General features: G+C 32.9%; 1 protein-coding gene and 1 long non-coding RNA gene across 2 annotated transcripts; one reads left to right on the top strand and one right to left on the bottom strand.

The window, feature by feature from the left end:
• The first annotated feature begins 213 nt into the window (after positions 1 to 213).
• LOC121375582 (transcription initiation factor TFIID subunit 7-like) lies at positions 214 to 14,119 on the top strand. Its single transcript, XM_041503106.1, has 10 exons — positions 214 to 367; positions 3,467 to 3,598; positions 7,767 to 7,847; positions 8,895 to 8,991; positions 9,504 to 9,562; positions 9,879 to 10,086; positions 10,567 to 10,743; positions 11,291 to 11,400; positions 12,304 to 12,363; positions 12,878 to 14,119. The coding sequence occupies exons 1-10, from the start codon at positions 287 to 289 to the stop codon at positions 12,911 to 12,913; spliced, it is 1,041 nt and encodes a 346-aa protein (XP_041359040.1). The 5' UTR covers positions 214 to 286; the 3' UTR covers positions 12,914 to 14,119.
• A 684-nt stretch (positions 14,120 to 14,803) lies between these two features.
• On the bottom strand, positions 14,804 to 17,285 carry LOC121376209. The gene is made up of 3 exons (XR_005958415.1): positions 17,152 to 17,285; positions 16,375 to 16,425; positions 14,804 to 15,292 (listed from the first exon to the last, which is right to left on the bottom strand). It is a non-coding gene; the product is annotated as an uncharacterized LOC121376209 (long non-coding RNA).
• Between the last annotated feature and the right edge of the window lie 182 nt (positions 17,286 to 17,467).

Below are 17,467 nucleotides of genomic sequence, written 5' to 3' on the forward strand. Positions count from 1 at the left end.
AAACATGTTTACGCAGTTTTTACTGCTATTGAAAAAAAATGTTATAATTTTAGTCTCAAGTTTTGTTTTGATTGCATTTAGTTATATTTATTCGATTATTTATACTACTGAATATAATGTTGAATCTGAATAAAAAATTTAATAATCATTTCAACCAGTAATACAAACAGCAGTTTAGATAAATGTATTTAACAAAATAGTCGTTACGTAGAACACATGTTGATTTTTTAATACATTTCTGTACTATTATCGTTTTGTTTCGTCTCTTTATATAAATAAATTAATAATGAATGCTCCAAAGAAAAAGGAAGGCGGTTCTGAAGCACCATTTGATCTTGAACAAGCGTTTATAATGAGATTACCACCAGTTAGTAATTTTAGGTGTTGATGGTTAATTTTCTTCTGACACTATGAGTGTGACGGTGACTGTGGCTGTGACTGAAATGCTTGGCGCACACACACCGATTAATGCTGACTCGACTGTCGCGTTGGCATTTAAAGGGACATTCCTGAGTTTTCTGCAATTTTTAAGATGTTATCGACTAAGAGAGACTTTTTAACCATTGTAATTACATATCAAACATATTTTTCTGCATAAAATATTAGTGGCTGTATGTTAAACGTGTTTCGGATCGTTCTAATATTTGTACTAATGACAGTAATGTCCAACCAAATTGTTAACAACTACAAAAAATTACTCTCCTACCATTAATTGCCGTTAGATTTCCTCCAAAGTTTGTCCAGACACAAATCACAAAAAACCCACTACAAATATACAGATTCCACACACGAGACTGCAACGATGTCGCCAATATCGTCTTTGCTGAGATTGCATATAGGGAAAAATACATGCAGTTTTCTGCCGTCTGCCATGTTGCTTGTTTATGGAATACTCTTCAAGAGGGGTGAAAGCCTCCTAAGTATGTGACACAATTAATATGAAACCAATGATCTCTAGTGGTATCATTAAAAAAATAAATAATAATAATACAAAATAATAATAAATAATATGACGTCATCATGTTTCCTTTTATATCATAACATGTTATGATGTTGTTAGATTAAGTCCTATCCTTTCACCCCTCTTGAAGAATATTCCATAAAAAGTCAAAATGGCAGCTGGCACAAAATTACATGCTTTTTGCCCTATGTACTCTCAGCGAAGTCGATATAGGTGACATAGTTATCATCTGGTATGTCGAACCTGTGTCATTGTAATGGTTTTTTCAAGATTTCTGTCTGGACAAACTTTGGAGGAAATTTAATGGCAATTAAAGGTAGGAGAGTAATTTTTCGTAGTTGTTAACAATTTGGTTCGGACAATAGGTTAAATTTCATTTTATTTCCTAAAATAAAAATTTTTCGTACGTACGAAATTATTTGAAGACAAAACCCAGTTTGGGCTTCTTATAAATATTAAGATGACCAGGAACACATTGAATATACAGACACTGATATTCTAAACAAGAAACTATATTTAATATGTAAGTTTATTCATAGAAATATTTTATTAGTCGGAAACATCTTACAATGGAGCGAACTCAGGAATGTCCCTTTAAATGATTAGTCTGAAAATGTGCACCTGAACACATCAGCCAACACGACTGTCTATTTGGGGGAAAACTGAAGATTAGATGCAATTGTAGCATCTTTGTTTTAAATAATATTCATTCTTTTACATTGTGGTAGGGATTGGTCAACAAGCATAAGCACACCTTATTACTTATTTATGCTGACACAACTATCGCCTCCAAGAATTTGCCAGTTCGCTGCAGTATTTGTTCAAGTTGCCACAATATAGTTTTACTTTGGTCTGTTTGACATTCTCCTTTTACTTTACTAAGGTGCAAAGGATAAAATTTTAAATACTCCACTCATTTATTTTTCTTATAAAATTGTACATTAAGTGACAATAGGACGCATTCTCTCTTTTTTTGACAATCTTGTAACAAGTTTTGGTAGAGCAATTCTTTCGGTGTCAAATTCTTAGTAATTTTGAGTCAAATAAATTGGCGACATCAGCATATGATAAGGCAAGCAGTTTTTTGCCCACATGCAAATTGTTTTATGTTAGCACATTCAAATGCTAGTATTGCTTGAATCAAAACATGAATTGTAAAATGGTAATATCTTAAATAGTTCTCCATTATTTAAGTTAGGGGAGCAGTTAATCACTTCCCTCAATTGTTTTCATTGTGAGGTGCATTAAATGGTGTGTAAAATAGACACCATAAGCACAAATGTGTTGCATCGGTTGAATCTTTATTTTTCATAAATACGGTAATTGATACATATTTGCACATTTATAGTTTACCAACAGTAAAGTGACCAATTACTGGGGCAACTTGGTAATTTTTAGGAGGCAATTTGACTACACATACTGGAGTGACATGTATCTCGGTTGATTGGATTGCGTGAATCTGTTTTGGAGTGAGTTGATCACCATTCATTCTAGTCTCCACTAAAAATGTTAAATGTAAAACAAACAGCAATAGTTACCCATAGTGAAAAATGTCATCTGCTTCACTGAGAATGAAATTATATAAATTTTTTAAGTTTTTTAGTTCTACATAAATTTATACAACCCCCATGAAAAATAGTTTAACCAAAAAAAAAAAAAAAAAAAAAAAAAATATATATATACACGCAGGTAGTTTGGTTGAATCAATGACTGTCATTGTATGTGGAAGAAAAGAGAAGAAAAAAAAAGAAAGAAAATATTTGTGATATTCAATGATATTCGATGTAAGGTTGACAATAGTACAGTCCTGGACCATTGTTTTGGCTTCATACATACATGTATGTAATAGTATTGATACATAATTATATCTACGGTAACAGTATATATGACTTATATTTGATGAATGATACAATTTTTTCTAATATTTTCTTTACACATGTGAAAATAATGTTCTCTGCTGAATGTGGAACTAACCATTATTTTAGTAGGTATGAATCTAACGTAAAAAACAAACAAAAACTAATGGAATGTCATCTTTAATCTCCCTGCAGTAGCAGTAAACTGGTGCATGACATTTCCCTTTTCAAAATGCTGGGAAACATTCAATGCAAAATTATAATTGGACATTTTTTGTTTCGACATTGCTAATGACCGGATTGTATTTGAAGAAAATATCATTAAATTAGTTTTTTCTAGTTATCAAATATGAATATGAAGTGCAATTAAGGTAAGATGTTATCGTTATTGTCAATGAAGCAAATAAGATGGTGCGTGAATGGCCTGTCATGGACCTTAGAAATATAGAATGTATTTGTTTTGGACCACTTCACACAGTAGTTCACCTTCTTGGAAAGTGGAAAAACTCTTATTAATGTTCCCATATCCACTGAAGGTTCAGGCACGTCCATCCTGGGCACAAGTTCTGATTTGCGCCAAATCTTCTGTCCATGACTGATTCACCTTCATGTGTTGGTATTATGTTAAATATGTATTTGGCTTTTTCAGGGTCCTGCTATTGCTTTAAGACGTGATGTGCAGTCTGGTGCTATGAATCTGAGGGATAAACTGAGTATTGAGATTCAGCATGATATGCGACATGCACGAGTTCGATGGGGTGGAGAAGTATTGAACGCCAAGGTCTGTAATTTATTTTATTATTAAACTAATTACTGCAATATTATTTTTATAATTTATATTTATTATTTTTATTTTTATTCAGTCGAACATTATTACAGCCATACACAGCTACAGTGTTTATTTCAGTACCTCACTAGGGTATTAATTTAATATGGGAAAGCTAATCCATGTTAAAGTCTGTTTGCATTAAAGGGAACAGATGAATTGGTTTATAACTGTATACTAAATAATGCTAAAACTCATATAAAAGCATATTATTTAAGTTTTAAACCTATACCAATTCTCATAAAAAATTTTTTACCCCAAAAATGTAGTTAAGTTAAAAAGATTGTTAGCAAATTACCATAAACGTTTATAGATTAAATGTAATTTTTAATACAGGGGTGAAAACAAAATTCTGCAACAGCCAAGGTAGACCGTTTCACCTGAATTGTTACTAATAATCAATAATGCAGTACACAGACTAAAATTGCTTTACCATGGTTGTTCCACCGGTTGTCATCATCCCAACAGCAAAAAAAAAAGCAAATCAAACCTCTACAGTTTGATTGTAATTTGTTAACAGAGCTTCTAGATTATCATAGCCCCACTCCTATGGCTAGTGATATTCAGTGTTGGGATAGTAAATAATTACTACAACTAGCCCGACGGCTAGTAGAAACAAAACCTTATGAAATGCTGCATTTACATATTTCATAAATGTGAATATCCTGCCCCCTCTTTCCACCCCAATCTAAGCTCAATCTCCCTCTTTAGGTGACATATCTGATTATTACTATTAGTAAAATTGTATATATTTAAAGTAGGGCTAGTGAATTTTTAATCATGGTTGGTACATTTTTAAAATCACTGATCCCATGGCTAGTGAATTATTAAAAAAATAATTAATTCTAGAAGCCCTGGTTAAGATACCTTTTTTATTCACACAGATATTTTGCAATCACAGGCCAGTTAATATTGACAAAAATTACAGCTCGGCTTACATAGACTGCGCATGCTGTAACCTCACCGTGGTGCAGGGGTGTAACATTCTCTTTGAGAATGGCCAATACAGCACAAATCCCCTTGTTTTCTTCGGGATACAATTAAAATTTTGAATAAAAGTCAGTATCTATCTGTGATATTTGTACTTTTGCACCGTTCTTTACACTGTGTTTTTATTTAAATCTTGAATTTTTATATTGATGTTGATCATCACTTTGTTTGTTTGCATTACCATAGTTTGACACCCAATAGCCAATGTATTTTTCGTGCTCGGGTGTCGTTAAACATTCATTCATTTTACATAGACTGCATGCAAAACAGTATCTAGGCTGGTTAGAAAAACTGCTTATTTCGTATACTCCAGGTCCCGTATATCCTCAAAATTCTCCAGACTGTGTATTTTGAAAATATGTTATAGATCTGTTGTATTGAACTGTAAGAATAAATACTCTATTGTTTTTTTTCTTCTAGTTTGGCAAATTACATACACATTTATATGACACTGCTACATATATTTTACCTATATACATATGGACAAAAATGGCAAATGCATGTGTCACTGCTGTATTATCTGTAAAATGCTGAAAGTTAAGCACAACTGACCTGAATCCAGGGTTGAAAATTAGTGGTCGCCCAGTCGCCCGTGGTGACCTTTATTGGCTAAGGGCGACTAAACAATTTATAAAGGTAGGCCGTTGGGCGACACTTTTATGATTTGTAATATGATAACAGAATACATCGTATTTTGTGGTGAACTTTTTTTTGTTTTTTGTTTTTTTGCACAGATTTATTTTTCTTTCGATATTTATTTTATTAGTGGTCTACTACTGTAGCATTTACAATATCCATCTTAAACACACACATATACACGCACGCAAGCATTACCGGTATTACATTTTACTGAGGCAGAAAATATTAATTTTGAGGCTATTGTCCGTTTGCTTCAAAAGAGAACTGATGAATTGGCATCTTTAATGAATGAATTGGCATTTTTAATGAATAAAGATAAAATTCACAGGGCTTCTCGAATTTTTATAAAATCCACTAGCCATGGGATCAGTGATTTTTAATATTTACTAGCCACAATTAAAATTCACTAGCCCTACTTTGCTTTAAGTTAATACAATTTTCCTAAATAATAGTAATAATTGGATATGTCACCTAAAGAGGGAGATGGAGCTTTAAAAAAACTAACAGTGGGGGTGGGGGTGGGGGCAGAATATTCATATTTATAAAATAGACTTAACTGTAGCATTTGACTAATTTTGTTGACTAGCCATCGGGCATGGCAATAGTAGTTATTTACTAGCCCAACATTGAATATCACTGGCCGTGGGAGTGGGGCTACCATAATCTAGAAGCCCTGAAATTCATATAAAAAAATTAATTTATTAAGTTTTAAACCCATACCATCTCAAATAACCTTTCTTTTCTTTCTTTTTTTGGTGTGTGTGTGTGTGGGGGGGGGGGGGGGGTTCAGTGTAAATAAGTTTTAAAAAACAAATTTACAAATTATCACCAAAATGCAGAGGTTAAATCTTTAGGTTTAACGACAATTGATGGAACATCCAAAGTAATCTGAATGACAGAACCATAGATACATGATCAGGGCCGTATCTCTCCAATGAAGAGTCGAATGGGCATTTGGCTAAACAGTGGACGATTCCAGTGAGTTCCATCTAGTGCCTCGTCTATAGGAGGACAGCCACTTCTGAGAAATCCTTTACTGGAGATTGCATCACTCCAAAGTTTATTTCATCCCTCTTGTATTGCCACAAAGAGGACTGCCACTCTCAGACTACTTTACTAAAGCACGCAATTTACCTTTAGTCTTTTTGTACTGCATTATCTTTTACATCAGAGACAATGCAAATCAAGCTGCATACCTTGGCTGTTCTAACTTCTAGCTTTTTGTCTTCAATCATGTATTAAAAATCACTGTGTATAATTTAATGGTAATTTGAAAAGAATTTTTTTTATTTATACTGGATTTCTTTTTCAAATTTTTTTGTGAGTTGGTATGGGTTTAAAACTTAACAAATTTTTATATGAAATTTAACTTTATTCATTATGAAGTTACATACCAATTCATCGGTTTTCTCTTTAGGCAAACGTACTCTATACAGTGAGTACATGCTTAATAATCAACAAAGAACATTCTAGTTTTTATTTTGGCTGTGCTGTTAAATTTCAATATGATAATTGGAGGGCTAGTTGAATTTGAGAAGGGCCAGTAAGATGTTTCTTTAACTGGTCCTGCTGGCGACCATTGTTTTCATGTTAATTTTCAACTCTGTGAATCTGTGAATGTAGTAAATAAAGTATCATAATTTTCAGTTCTTTTAACTACTTATTCCCTGCTGTATTCCAGGTTAAACAGGTAAACATCAGTATTAGACTAGTACTTGAAGAAATTAAACTTCATTTTGCTCACAGTTTAACTTTATATTATGTATATAACATCGTATGAATTTATGTTAAATATACACCAATCAATTAAAAATACTTAAATCCACCAAAATTGTATCAGGGCTAGCTCTGGCACTTGCCAAATTCGGCAATTGCAAATTTTTGAAAGCAGTTGGCAAATTTTATTTTAATTTGCTGAAATAATTTCATGTAATGATTGACATTTTTTAGAAAATAACTGACAATTTCTGCAATTTTTTAAGTTTAATAGACAATTTGGCAAATTGTTTTGCTCACCCAGAGCTAAACCTGTGTTCAATATCTTTTACTAAAATTGCGGAACACTTTCCTCTTAATACATTTACATGTGTCCACTGCATTTTGATGTATCACCATCATGTATGTTTTTCCCTTTGTAAAATGTGTTAAGTATTATTAAAACTATTTGTTGCAGGTTTTGCCAATGTATCTAAAAATTTCAATACATACAGCACAGTTGTAATAATGTACATGTGTTTTATCATTTTACAGCTTGTTGATCTACCATGCATTTTATCATTTTACAGCTTGTTGATCTACAATGTGTTTTATCATTTTACAGCTTGTTGATCTGCCATGTATTTTATCATTTTACAGCTTGTTGATCTACCATGCATTTATCATTTTACAGCTTGTTGATCTACAATGTGTTTTATCATTTTACAGCTTGTTGATCTACCATGCATTTTATCATTTTACAACTTGTTGATCTGCCATGTGTTTTATCATTTGACAGCTTGTTGATCTGCCATGTGTCGTGGAGTGTCTCAAGACGGTGGACAAGAAAACATTCTACAAAACAGCTGACATTTCTCAGGTGTGAACTGTTTATGCTTTAATGTTGTTTGCTTCTGTGATATAAGTAAATAGTTTGTGCCTGGTTTTCCGGTTTGTTTTTTCCCCTATTTTTTTTTTTTTCTATTTAATTTTGTGTTGCTTATGGTCAATCTTGTGAATCATCTAAATCCGAAAAGAAATAGATAATGAATTCTGATATCGGTCAACAGAAAAATCATAAACATTGTATTTGTTATTTATGTGTTATGTATTATTCACCATGAATTAGTCTATTAGAAGTAGTAACAAGTAATAATTTCATGATTAAAACAGCTGAAAGTAAAAGTTCCGTAACCTGGTTCCCGCACCTACATGAAATCTTAGATGTCACTTTTAGATCCAAGTTAATGCAAGCAAGTGCTGAGTATTTCCAAAGTCGATAAAGACATTCAAAGACATGTAACATGTGACAAGAAAAATAGACTGTGTAAACTGTTTACACTTCTTCCAGTTACCAAAGTTGAAAGCAATGTTCGAAATAAGTACTTGTCCATTTTATCCTGAGGCTGACAAGTAAAAATGTGCTCGGACAAGCAAAATGTACCTCAGTTTCATGGATTAGTGAAAATGTTCATAGTTTCATTTTGAGCAATCAAAAACATTGTCATTGTCCTTGTACTTGAATAAAAGTGAAAAATTGGCAGACAAATAGATTTGTAGATGTACCAGACGAGTGAAAATTTCTGCTAATTTCTATCACTGGAAAGATGGTATTGATTTAATTGCGAGAGAAGAGGAATACTAAAGTAACGATTCAGAGAAGAATACAATAGTGTAGAAAATCATTGATAAAACTGCGATTCGTGATTATTCTGTTTATGAATTTAATATTGTTCACATAGGAGCCATGTTTGAAAACTGTCAAGAAGAAATTGTTGAAGTTTAATAGACGAAAAAGTAAAGGGAATGTTTTTTTGGGGTGGGTGGGGTGGGAGGGTTTTTTTTATTGTTTAGGTTTATAATTATTAAAAATAGTATTAAAAATTTCTTAACAAATATTCTGTCATGAATTGTTTTGTTTTCATAGATGCTCGTCTGTTCTGCTGATGATGACTTTGGTCCAGATGAAAACGACAGTCCTAAGAAAAAGGAAAAAGATAAGAAGTTCTCATGGAATCATGGAGGTAAGCCACATGGATCCTTTTTGTAAGTGTAATGGTGTTGGCATAAAGTGCTCATACTGTAAGTAGTTAGGTGGACTTTTACTTGTTAGAATTTTATTTATCTATTACATTAGTTGTAACTTACTATAAGAGTGTATCGCTAATTGTTTTACAGCAATTTTTTTATTGAGCCGTTTGACACTAAATCAAAAAGTATTTAAATAGAGCATTAAATTAATGTATTATTATTTTATACAATTTATAATGTAATTCAGAGTTAGTATTGTGGGGTTTTTAACGCATGCATTAAAATTGAAATTTCATAGTGCAAACATATACTGTTTGGCGTCAAGAAGCTATATGTTAAAAGAGAAAAATAGTTTAGCAACTGCAGTGAAATTATTTTTGACAGCATTGCAGAATTAAGATAACATTGTTTTAATTCCCATCATATGCTATTGTTGTGATTCCCATTTGAAACAATTGTTCAAATATCATTGTTGCATCATGCAAAATTATTGTTCTATTTGTAGTTACACCACCACTGAAGAATGTGAAAAAAAGGAGATTCAGAAAAACCTTGAAGAAAAAGGTACATTTGCATAGGGTGTTTTTTACCAGTCGAAAATTTTGTGTCATGCTTTTAAAAGGTGATTAAAAGTTCCGCAATTTGTTTGATAGCAAAGTGTATGATGTGGTGTATGAGGTGTAAGCAGAGAAAATATTTGTGTTATATACAGCTGGTTTTAGACTTGAACATATTATTGGTAGTATTTTGACAGAACATTGTGTAATTTCACACACCATCGTACTCTGAAAGCTGATTAAATATATGTCCAGTGTAAACATATTGAATTACATAAATTGATGGAATATAATGATTTCCAATTGATTGTTTTGTTCATCAGTACATGGACCAGCCAGACATTGAAAAAGAAGTAAAGCGGTTGTTCCGTTACGATGCGGAAGCAATTGATGTGAAGTGGGAAGTTATAATGGAGGAAGACAAGACTACCTCACAAAACAATCAATCAAGTTCAGTCGTTGAAGCCAGTGGTTCTATTCACAAGCGAGAAGGTCACATGTCTCGGAACGACAGTTCTCTAATGGATGTAGGTTAGTATGTGACAGGAAAACCAGTAACACTGTAATGAGTATGGGGGAATTAACATTATTGTACACAATACTTGCTACATATGTCAAAATCTTAAGCTAACCTCATAAAACAATGTTTTGTTTTAGTCGCTGAACACTTTAAAATAACTGAAACTTCAGTAGATAAAATTTGTAGTGCTTAAAAGCTTATGAGGAAGTGGTTCAATTATTATTTGCCTTTTCCAGCATTTAAATTTAGATGTAGAAGTAAAGAAAAGATGGTCTGTATTTTGAAATAATTAACATATAATATTAATAAATTATTTCATGATTATGATAATAGGTGGTTATTTTTTAATTTATTTTTATATGGCATTTCATACATACTCAGGCTACTATATCTTTGTTATCATCGTCTTCTTATACTTGTATTTACATTATCTTTTTATGGAATATACATACTTAATGATCATTAATTATTTAATCTACATTCTTTTTTAGCTTCTTATTTTGGTGAGGTGAGCAGTTCAGAGGATGAGGATGACAAAGATATCAACATTATGGACTCTGGGGATGAAGATGCATCACGTGACCCTTCAACACCTCGGATGGTCTACCCCAATAGCATTGAACGTGCAGCCAGTGAAAGTCAGGATATGATGGCAGACACCGATACAGGTAAGCGACTCAAAACTTTGTACGTTAATTTTGTTCCATGACTGGTGTATCAAAAACCAGAGTATATATATTGTCCTGTTTTGAAAAGTGCATATAAAGGAGCTTCAGTTTGGAAAGCTTAACCTGTATTGCAGCAGTAGATTTGTTTCTTTAATATTTATGGATAGGTATTAACATTTTAAAAACATTTTTCAAGTAAAGCAACATGGATGTGTTTTAAACCAGAATGTATTTCACTTGGAAATAGCCAATCATGTGTTCCTGTATTTCACTGATTGATGGTTAAAGATGTACGTTTTTCCAGAGATAGACCTCTTAAAGGGCACTAAACACTAAATTAGAAAGCAAGAAGAAAATGGGTCTGTAATTGTCAGTTCAAAATGTAGACACCTTTAGTCACTGTTCACCATGAATTAGTTTATTAGAAGTAGTAAAAAGTAATAATTTTATGAATAAAACAGCCGAAAGTGAAATTAACATTGCTTGGTTCCTGCGCATACATGAAATCTAGAATTAGAGTTTTATGACATTTTATTATTTTTTATAGCCGAGTTACAAAGCCGACTTGTGGAACTAAGTAATCAGTTGGTTGAAATCAGGGCTAAGCGTGATGAACATGAACAGCAAATAGCAACCCTCGATGATAATAGCCTTCTGGTAAGTTCATAGACATATACGTTGAACTAGTAGATGGAATGGTTTAAATGCTTAATTAATTTCACTAATCTTTATGCTGTTATTTAAGTACTGGTTCCAGAAAACTTGAAAATGTATTTGTATGCTTAAGCCCAATGCACACATAGGCGGCATGTCAAAGGGACAGGCCACACAACAACAAAGCAACAAGATTTTATGCAAGACCAAAGTCATGTTACAAAATGTTGCTTTACTGTGGTGCAGTCACATATAGCTTGTGTGGAATGGAATAAAATTTGTACTATCTTGTGACACATAGTGCTGTTGCAGCCAAACAGAACACAACTTTGTGGAAGTGTTTTTGCATGTGTGTGCAAGAGAACCTTTGATAAATTACATCAACACTGATATAATAACGTTGCCTGTTAACTGGTTTGTCACTGTGGTGTATCTAGTATGTATGTGCTGGCCTTTCGAATAGGTCACTCTTACAGTACACTTTTACCACTGTGGAAGTAAAGACAATGATTGTGTTTTATACAAATAAAGAACTTGTACTTGTTTTACATTGTCTATCAACTTTTTGTGCTGGTTTAGACAAATGACCAAATTCAACTGCTAACAATTAATGTGATATTGACTAATTTTTATGAGGATAATAATGAAGGGTTGAAATGCGATACCAGTGGATAATCCGACTGAAGTAACTTCACTTCAGTTGGTACTCCTTTTTCCCAGTTTGTACAAATAGATATATAAGTATCCTGTAAAGTTTTATTTTCCTAGTCTCACAGAGATATTTCAAGACTAACATATACAAAAACCATAAAATAAAAGTTCAGTTCTTTGATTTAAAAAAAAAAAGGTACCTTGTGTTTAATATTGGAATGTTTTTCATCAATGTGTTGGGGTTTTATTTTGTAGGAGGGACTGCAGATGGAACTTGATCATTTGGTTCAGGCAGAGAATGAAAAAGCTAAAGAGGTAATTGGTTATTATGTGGATCATTGTGGTCAGTTAGATTGCTATAACAAATATTTCAACATATAACCATCTTCTTAGATGAAATTATTCAATGCCAAAATCATTGAATATTTATTAAGGTACATTTGCATTACATTGGCCTTTATTGTTTGATTGTCTCAGACAAGCTGAAATATGACCATCTTATCCGAATGGTTAATGAGGCAATTTGGTACAGACTTGATTAGTTGGGGTGGGTTTTTTTTTCTGCAAACAAAGTCTTTATTATTGGTTATTCATGTTTTGCTAACAGTAATGTAAACTTTAATTACATTGCATTATTTATATATATATATATTACACAAAATAATATCTGTTAACAGCAATTATATATTACCATTAATAGGGTGTGTATTAACAATTAAATTGTTTTCCATGTAGAAGAAAGTATTAATTAAGACCTAGTTTTCTGATATATATCTGCTGATTTTCAAAATAGCTAATAATTTTGTGTTTTGCTTTTCTATTTTTTTAGTTTGAAATTCTGTCATCCATGCTAAACCAAGGTTGAGAATAAGAAGCAAAAGTCAAGTGGCAGCAACAGAATTAAAAGATACAAAAGGCTGTAGACTGCAGGAGTTCTTTTTCTCTTTGGTTTTAACATCACTTTACTGTCGTGCATGGAACCAGTTTGAGACTGTATCTTGACACTGTGTGATATTTCTTGTTACTAGCAACATTGTTGTTCATGATAACCCATGGTTCAGCATACGCAATCGTGTGACAAGCCATGATATCCACATCCATAATGACACAAGTACCAAGTGAGGTTACATTCATCTGACAATTCCTCATGGACATTCATCTTTGTGATAGAAGAAAGTGGGAGTGGGTCGAGACATATCCCAGTGGTAAACGCTCACATGATGCATGGTCAGTATAGGATCAATCCCCATCAGCGGGCCCATCGGGCTATTTCTCTTTCCAGCCAGTGCACGATGACTGGTAATCAAAGGCCATTGTATGTGCTATCCTGTCTGTGGGATGGTGCATATTATAAAAGTTCCCTTGCTACTATGGAAAAATATACGTCAAAATTACCAAATGCTTGACATTCAATATCCAGTGTTTTAATAAATCAATTTCCATTCCAGATATGCTATTATTTATTTATGGACGGTCAAATATAGGGCCCCCCCCCCGCCCATTTTTGGTGATTTTTGCCAAAATGGGTAGGCCGTAGCACTCAAACCGCTGGTCCTATTGAGCTCATCTTTGAAAATTAAGATTTTTTTTAGCCAAAATCTCTCTAGAAACCAAATTTCAACCAAATCAGAGGGGGTGGAGTTAAACCCATTGGGATTTGACACAGAATGACCCTTTAGAGCAAGCAGATTATTAATATGTATTAGAAGTAATAAGGAGATCAAAGGTATAATGAACTGTGTCTTAGGTGCTTGTTTTTCTGGAATTAAGATCAGTGTAAAAGAGAGGATGTCCCATGCACAACTAATGGCTGTTTCATACCGTAAACTTCATAAAAGTTTGATAAGTGATTTGGTCTTGGAATTGGCTAGTATATGGGTATTTGCCACATGGACATTCAATAGATAATGGGGAAACAGTAATTCTCTCCATACTAATAAAGCTGAATTGCACATGTTCGAAGACGAACTACCAATTTAATTAGTACACTAAGAATTCATTCCTTTGAGATTGTTCTTTAATCTCTGTGAATAAATTGATTGTATTTATGTCAATAAAAGGTATGATATGCTACTTTATTCTGTTATTTGTATTTTTATTCCTGCCAGTGCATCACACTTTTATATCAAAGAATATTATGTGTTGTTAGTGAGAAAGGAATACAAGTCCTCATTTGCCACTTGGTGGCTAGGTACAAGTCAGTTACCAAATAAATGTATGAGTGGTATGTATAGTTAGCTGCACACTTTATGTCTTGTCGGCAAAGTGCTGCAGCACATGGGTCTTTCTGCTGTTTAACATTTCACATCTAATAATTATTGCACTAAGATCCAGCTCTGTGCTTTTTGCAGAGGTGTAATGGGTCACAGGATATTTTGCAGTCGATGGACCTGTTGGGGTATTTCCCATTTCATCCTATATACCACTGCTACTATATCAAAAGCCATGGTATAGCTGTTTTGCACTTAGTAGGTCTAGCCTGTTGAATCAGCAGTTTACATCTATGATTCTTTAAACGTGCACTTTATAGCCATTGATTAAACAGTGTTTCGTTGTGTTGTTAAATAAACATTCCTTACAAAATGGCCAAGGACACGTATAAAATAGAAATACCTTCCTCTTTTTGTGTGTTCTATAAATGATCTTTACAATTTACAATGCTATAATGCTATACAGTTCGGAGAAAGGTTTATTTATATTTTATATGGTATCAGTTAATACTGTTGAATATGAAAGGAAACCTTTAAACTTTGAATAAGGGTTGATGAAAATATAATTTTATTTTCAAACACCTGGAACATATCGTACATAAATGCCTTCATTTGGTATACTAGGGCACCATTCCCAGAAACGATTTTAGCACTAAAATCACCTTAAGTGCATAACTACCTTATGCAATTAAAGTGATGACAATTAAAGTGCTAGGATTGCTTCATGAAACTGGACACAGGAAAAATTACATTCCTAGGCTTCTGAAACCTGCAAATGAGCCTTTAACCAACTGTCAACTGGCATACAAAGAAAACCATCTGCATGGTTACGAATAATGCTGAAAAGGCATTAGTGTCTTGTAATAACACTGTCCCTAGTATTATCTTCATTTAATAGCACCAATGATGTCATTGTTCTCTTTTCAGCCTATTTTTGGAATAATAGCCACGGTACCATCCGCATGTATGAAGACCCGGACTCTATCTGTGTTGTAATCTTTAGTCACCATGCTTCCCACTGGTAGAATTTGTACCTAAAAACAGAACAAGTTTTAAACATTATTCTTCATATTTTGACACTGACACCTAATAAGTGTGGATTTAGTCAAATTTAAACTAAATAAGCATTCACTGTTTGTTTCAGTAGACCTGTTGCCTCATGTTTCATTTAAAAAAAAAATTATAAATGGGAATATTAAAGACGTCTGTCTACACTCTTATTTCAGAAAGTATGGTAATAATATTTACTGATGCTAATGAGTTGCATAATAATTTTACCATGGGCTGGATTTACAATGTTTTCGTTTATATTACACGTACGTATGTAGATTCATATATTTACAATTAATACGTGCGTTTAATAAATGTGCTTCGTTAATTTGACCCCATAGCCATGGGCGTACGACCAGGGGGGGGGGGATTGCCCCCCCCCCCCAAATTCGGGCAAAACAGTGGGGAAAATTCGGGCAGTTTTTATCTGAGTAAAATTTCGGGCAAATCAACCCCTCCAGCCCCCCTAAATCAAAGAGTCCCCATACACCCATGCCCATAGCTATGTTTAGTACGTAGTAAACTGATTTAACACCATATTGTTGAGTCATTAAACAGATGCCCTTTTCCTTTTAATAGTTAGTGTGATGGATATTGTTTTCGAACGTACACGGAATAGATTAATAAACTTTAGTTAATATACTTTATAACAAGGGATGTGACACAACATTGTGAGACCGACACAATATACAGACCACTTTCTGGTCTTAACCAAAACACGTGACCGTTTTCATAAGCCAGGTTTAAGCTAATGTTTAGGCTTAAGTCGGATTGCTTTCCTGAAATTAACAGCAACAACATGGCGCAAATTATGAAATTGTTGGGGGAATTGATGGGTTATTAAAAAAAGAATAATTATTAAAAAAAGAAGAAGAAGTAATTCAAACTAACATAAAGATTGCTATTTAAAGAAATAATGAGCTCTATATTAAAAAAAAGAGAGAAAAAAAAAGGCTCTCTAATTTTTATTTGGGAAAAAAGGAAAAAAGAAAAAATAAGTCGGATTTCTTTCCTAATATATTGTTGGTATTTGAAGTAATCAAAATATTTACTGTCACCAGCTTACACATAAGTTTTGGTAGTCCCGTCTCAGGGCCTCTTCAGCTTCTTTCCATGGCTGAGAATAAAAATATAAAATATAAAACTTGACAATGTACAGAGCAAATCACAGTCGTTTTAGTGGCCAGTGGACATATTATAATTGGTGATTCGTTATACATGAAAATTGCCAAACACAGTAGTATTCTATCATTTCGAAATCAGCTTGTCCTACCATTACAAAATTGGCTATATATACACAGACGCGCGTTTTACACATCAAATGATGAAATACTCTGAGGTTGTCATTTTAAAATTTTTTAATTATATATCTATAAACGTGTGTGTATGTATATATATATATATATATATATATATATATATATATATATATATATATATATATATATATATATATATATAAACCCATCACAGATACACGCGCGCACACGCACGCACACACACACACACACACACACACACACACACACACACACGTACAAAAGTTCCATAGATAATAAATGAGTTGTAATGATCGCCCCTCAGTACCATACTGTAATTTATGCAACTTAAGCCAGTATGTCGCATCTAATGAAATACACATGTATAAAGAAATAATGTGTTAACAAATTAAATCAGTTATAGACCAAATTTACTATGTTCACGCACGGTAAGCACAAAACTATTATTAATACTATTGATAGTATTAATATTCAGTATACCACAACATACACATGGTTCATTCAGCTACATTCGTCTAATTAATTTCGAAAAATTATTTAGCAGTGAACAATTCTATATTTACCTTGCCCACAAGCTCTGGCCATTTGTGCTTGGACATTATATTATAATAAATTTAATACATGGTGGATGTACTTGTCTACATATAATCTTAGAATATGCCTGTAGTCAGACGAATGGCGTAATTCTTGATCACTATATAACAATTCTTAAAATAATCGATATATTGTGTATTCTGCCTTCTATAAACCTTATGCACGTTATCTCGCGAATTTCAAGAGAAGACCATTTTATCAATATCAAAATATATGCGTATGTACTAAGTTGTCTCAAAACAGTAATAAATACATCATAATGTTTTATTGTACAACACTATTTAT

This window comes from Gigantopelta aegis, chromosome 6, assembly GCF_016097555.1.
Source record: "Gigantopelta aegis isolate Gae_Host chromosome 6, Gae_host_genome, whole genome shotgun sequence".
NCBI classification, from domain to species: domain Eukaryota; kingdom Metazoa; phylum Mollusca; class Gastropoda; order Neomphalida; family Peltospiridae; genus Gigantopelta; species Gigantopelta aegis.

What these genes read in the sequence shown, in the direction of transcription:
- LOC121375582 (XM_041503106.1), top strand. Translation starts at nt 287, where the DNA reads ATGAATGCTCCAAAGAAAAAGGAAGGCGGTTCTGAAGCACCATTTGAT. An exon ending in GTTCTCATGGAATCATGGAG is followed by an intron (nt 8,992 to 9,503) that starts GTAAGCCACATG and finishes TTCTATTTGTAG; the next exon opens with TTACACCACCACTGAAGAAT. An exon ending in GATGGCAGACACCGATACAG is followed by an intron (nt 10,744 to 11,290) that starts GTAAGCGACTCA and finishes TATTTTTTATAG; the next exon opens with CCGAGTTACAAAGCCGACTT.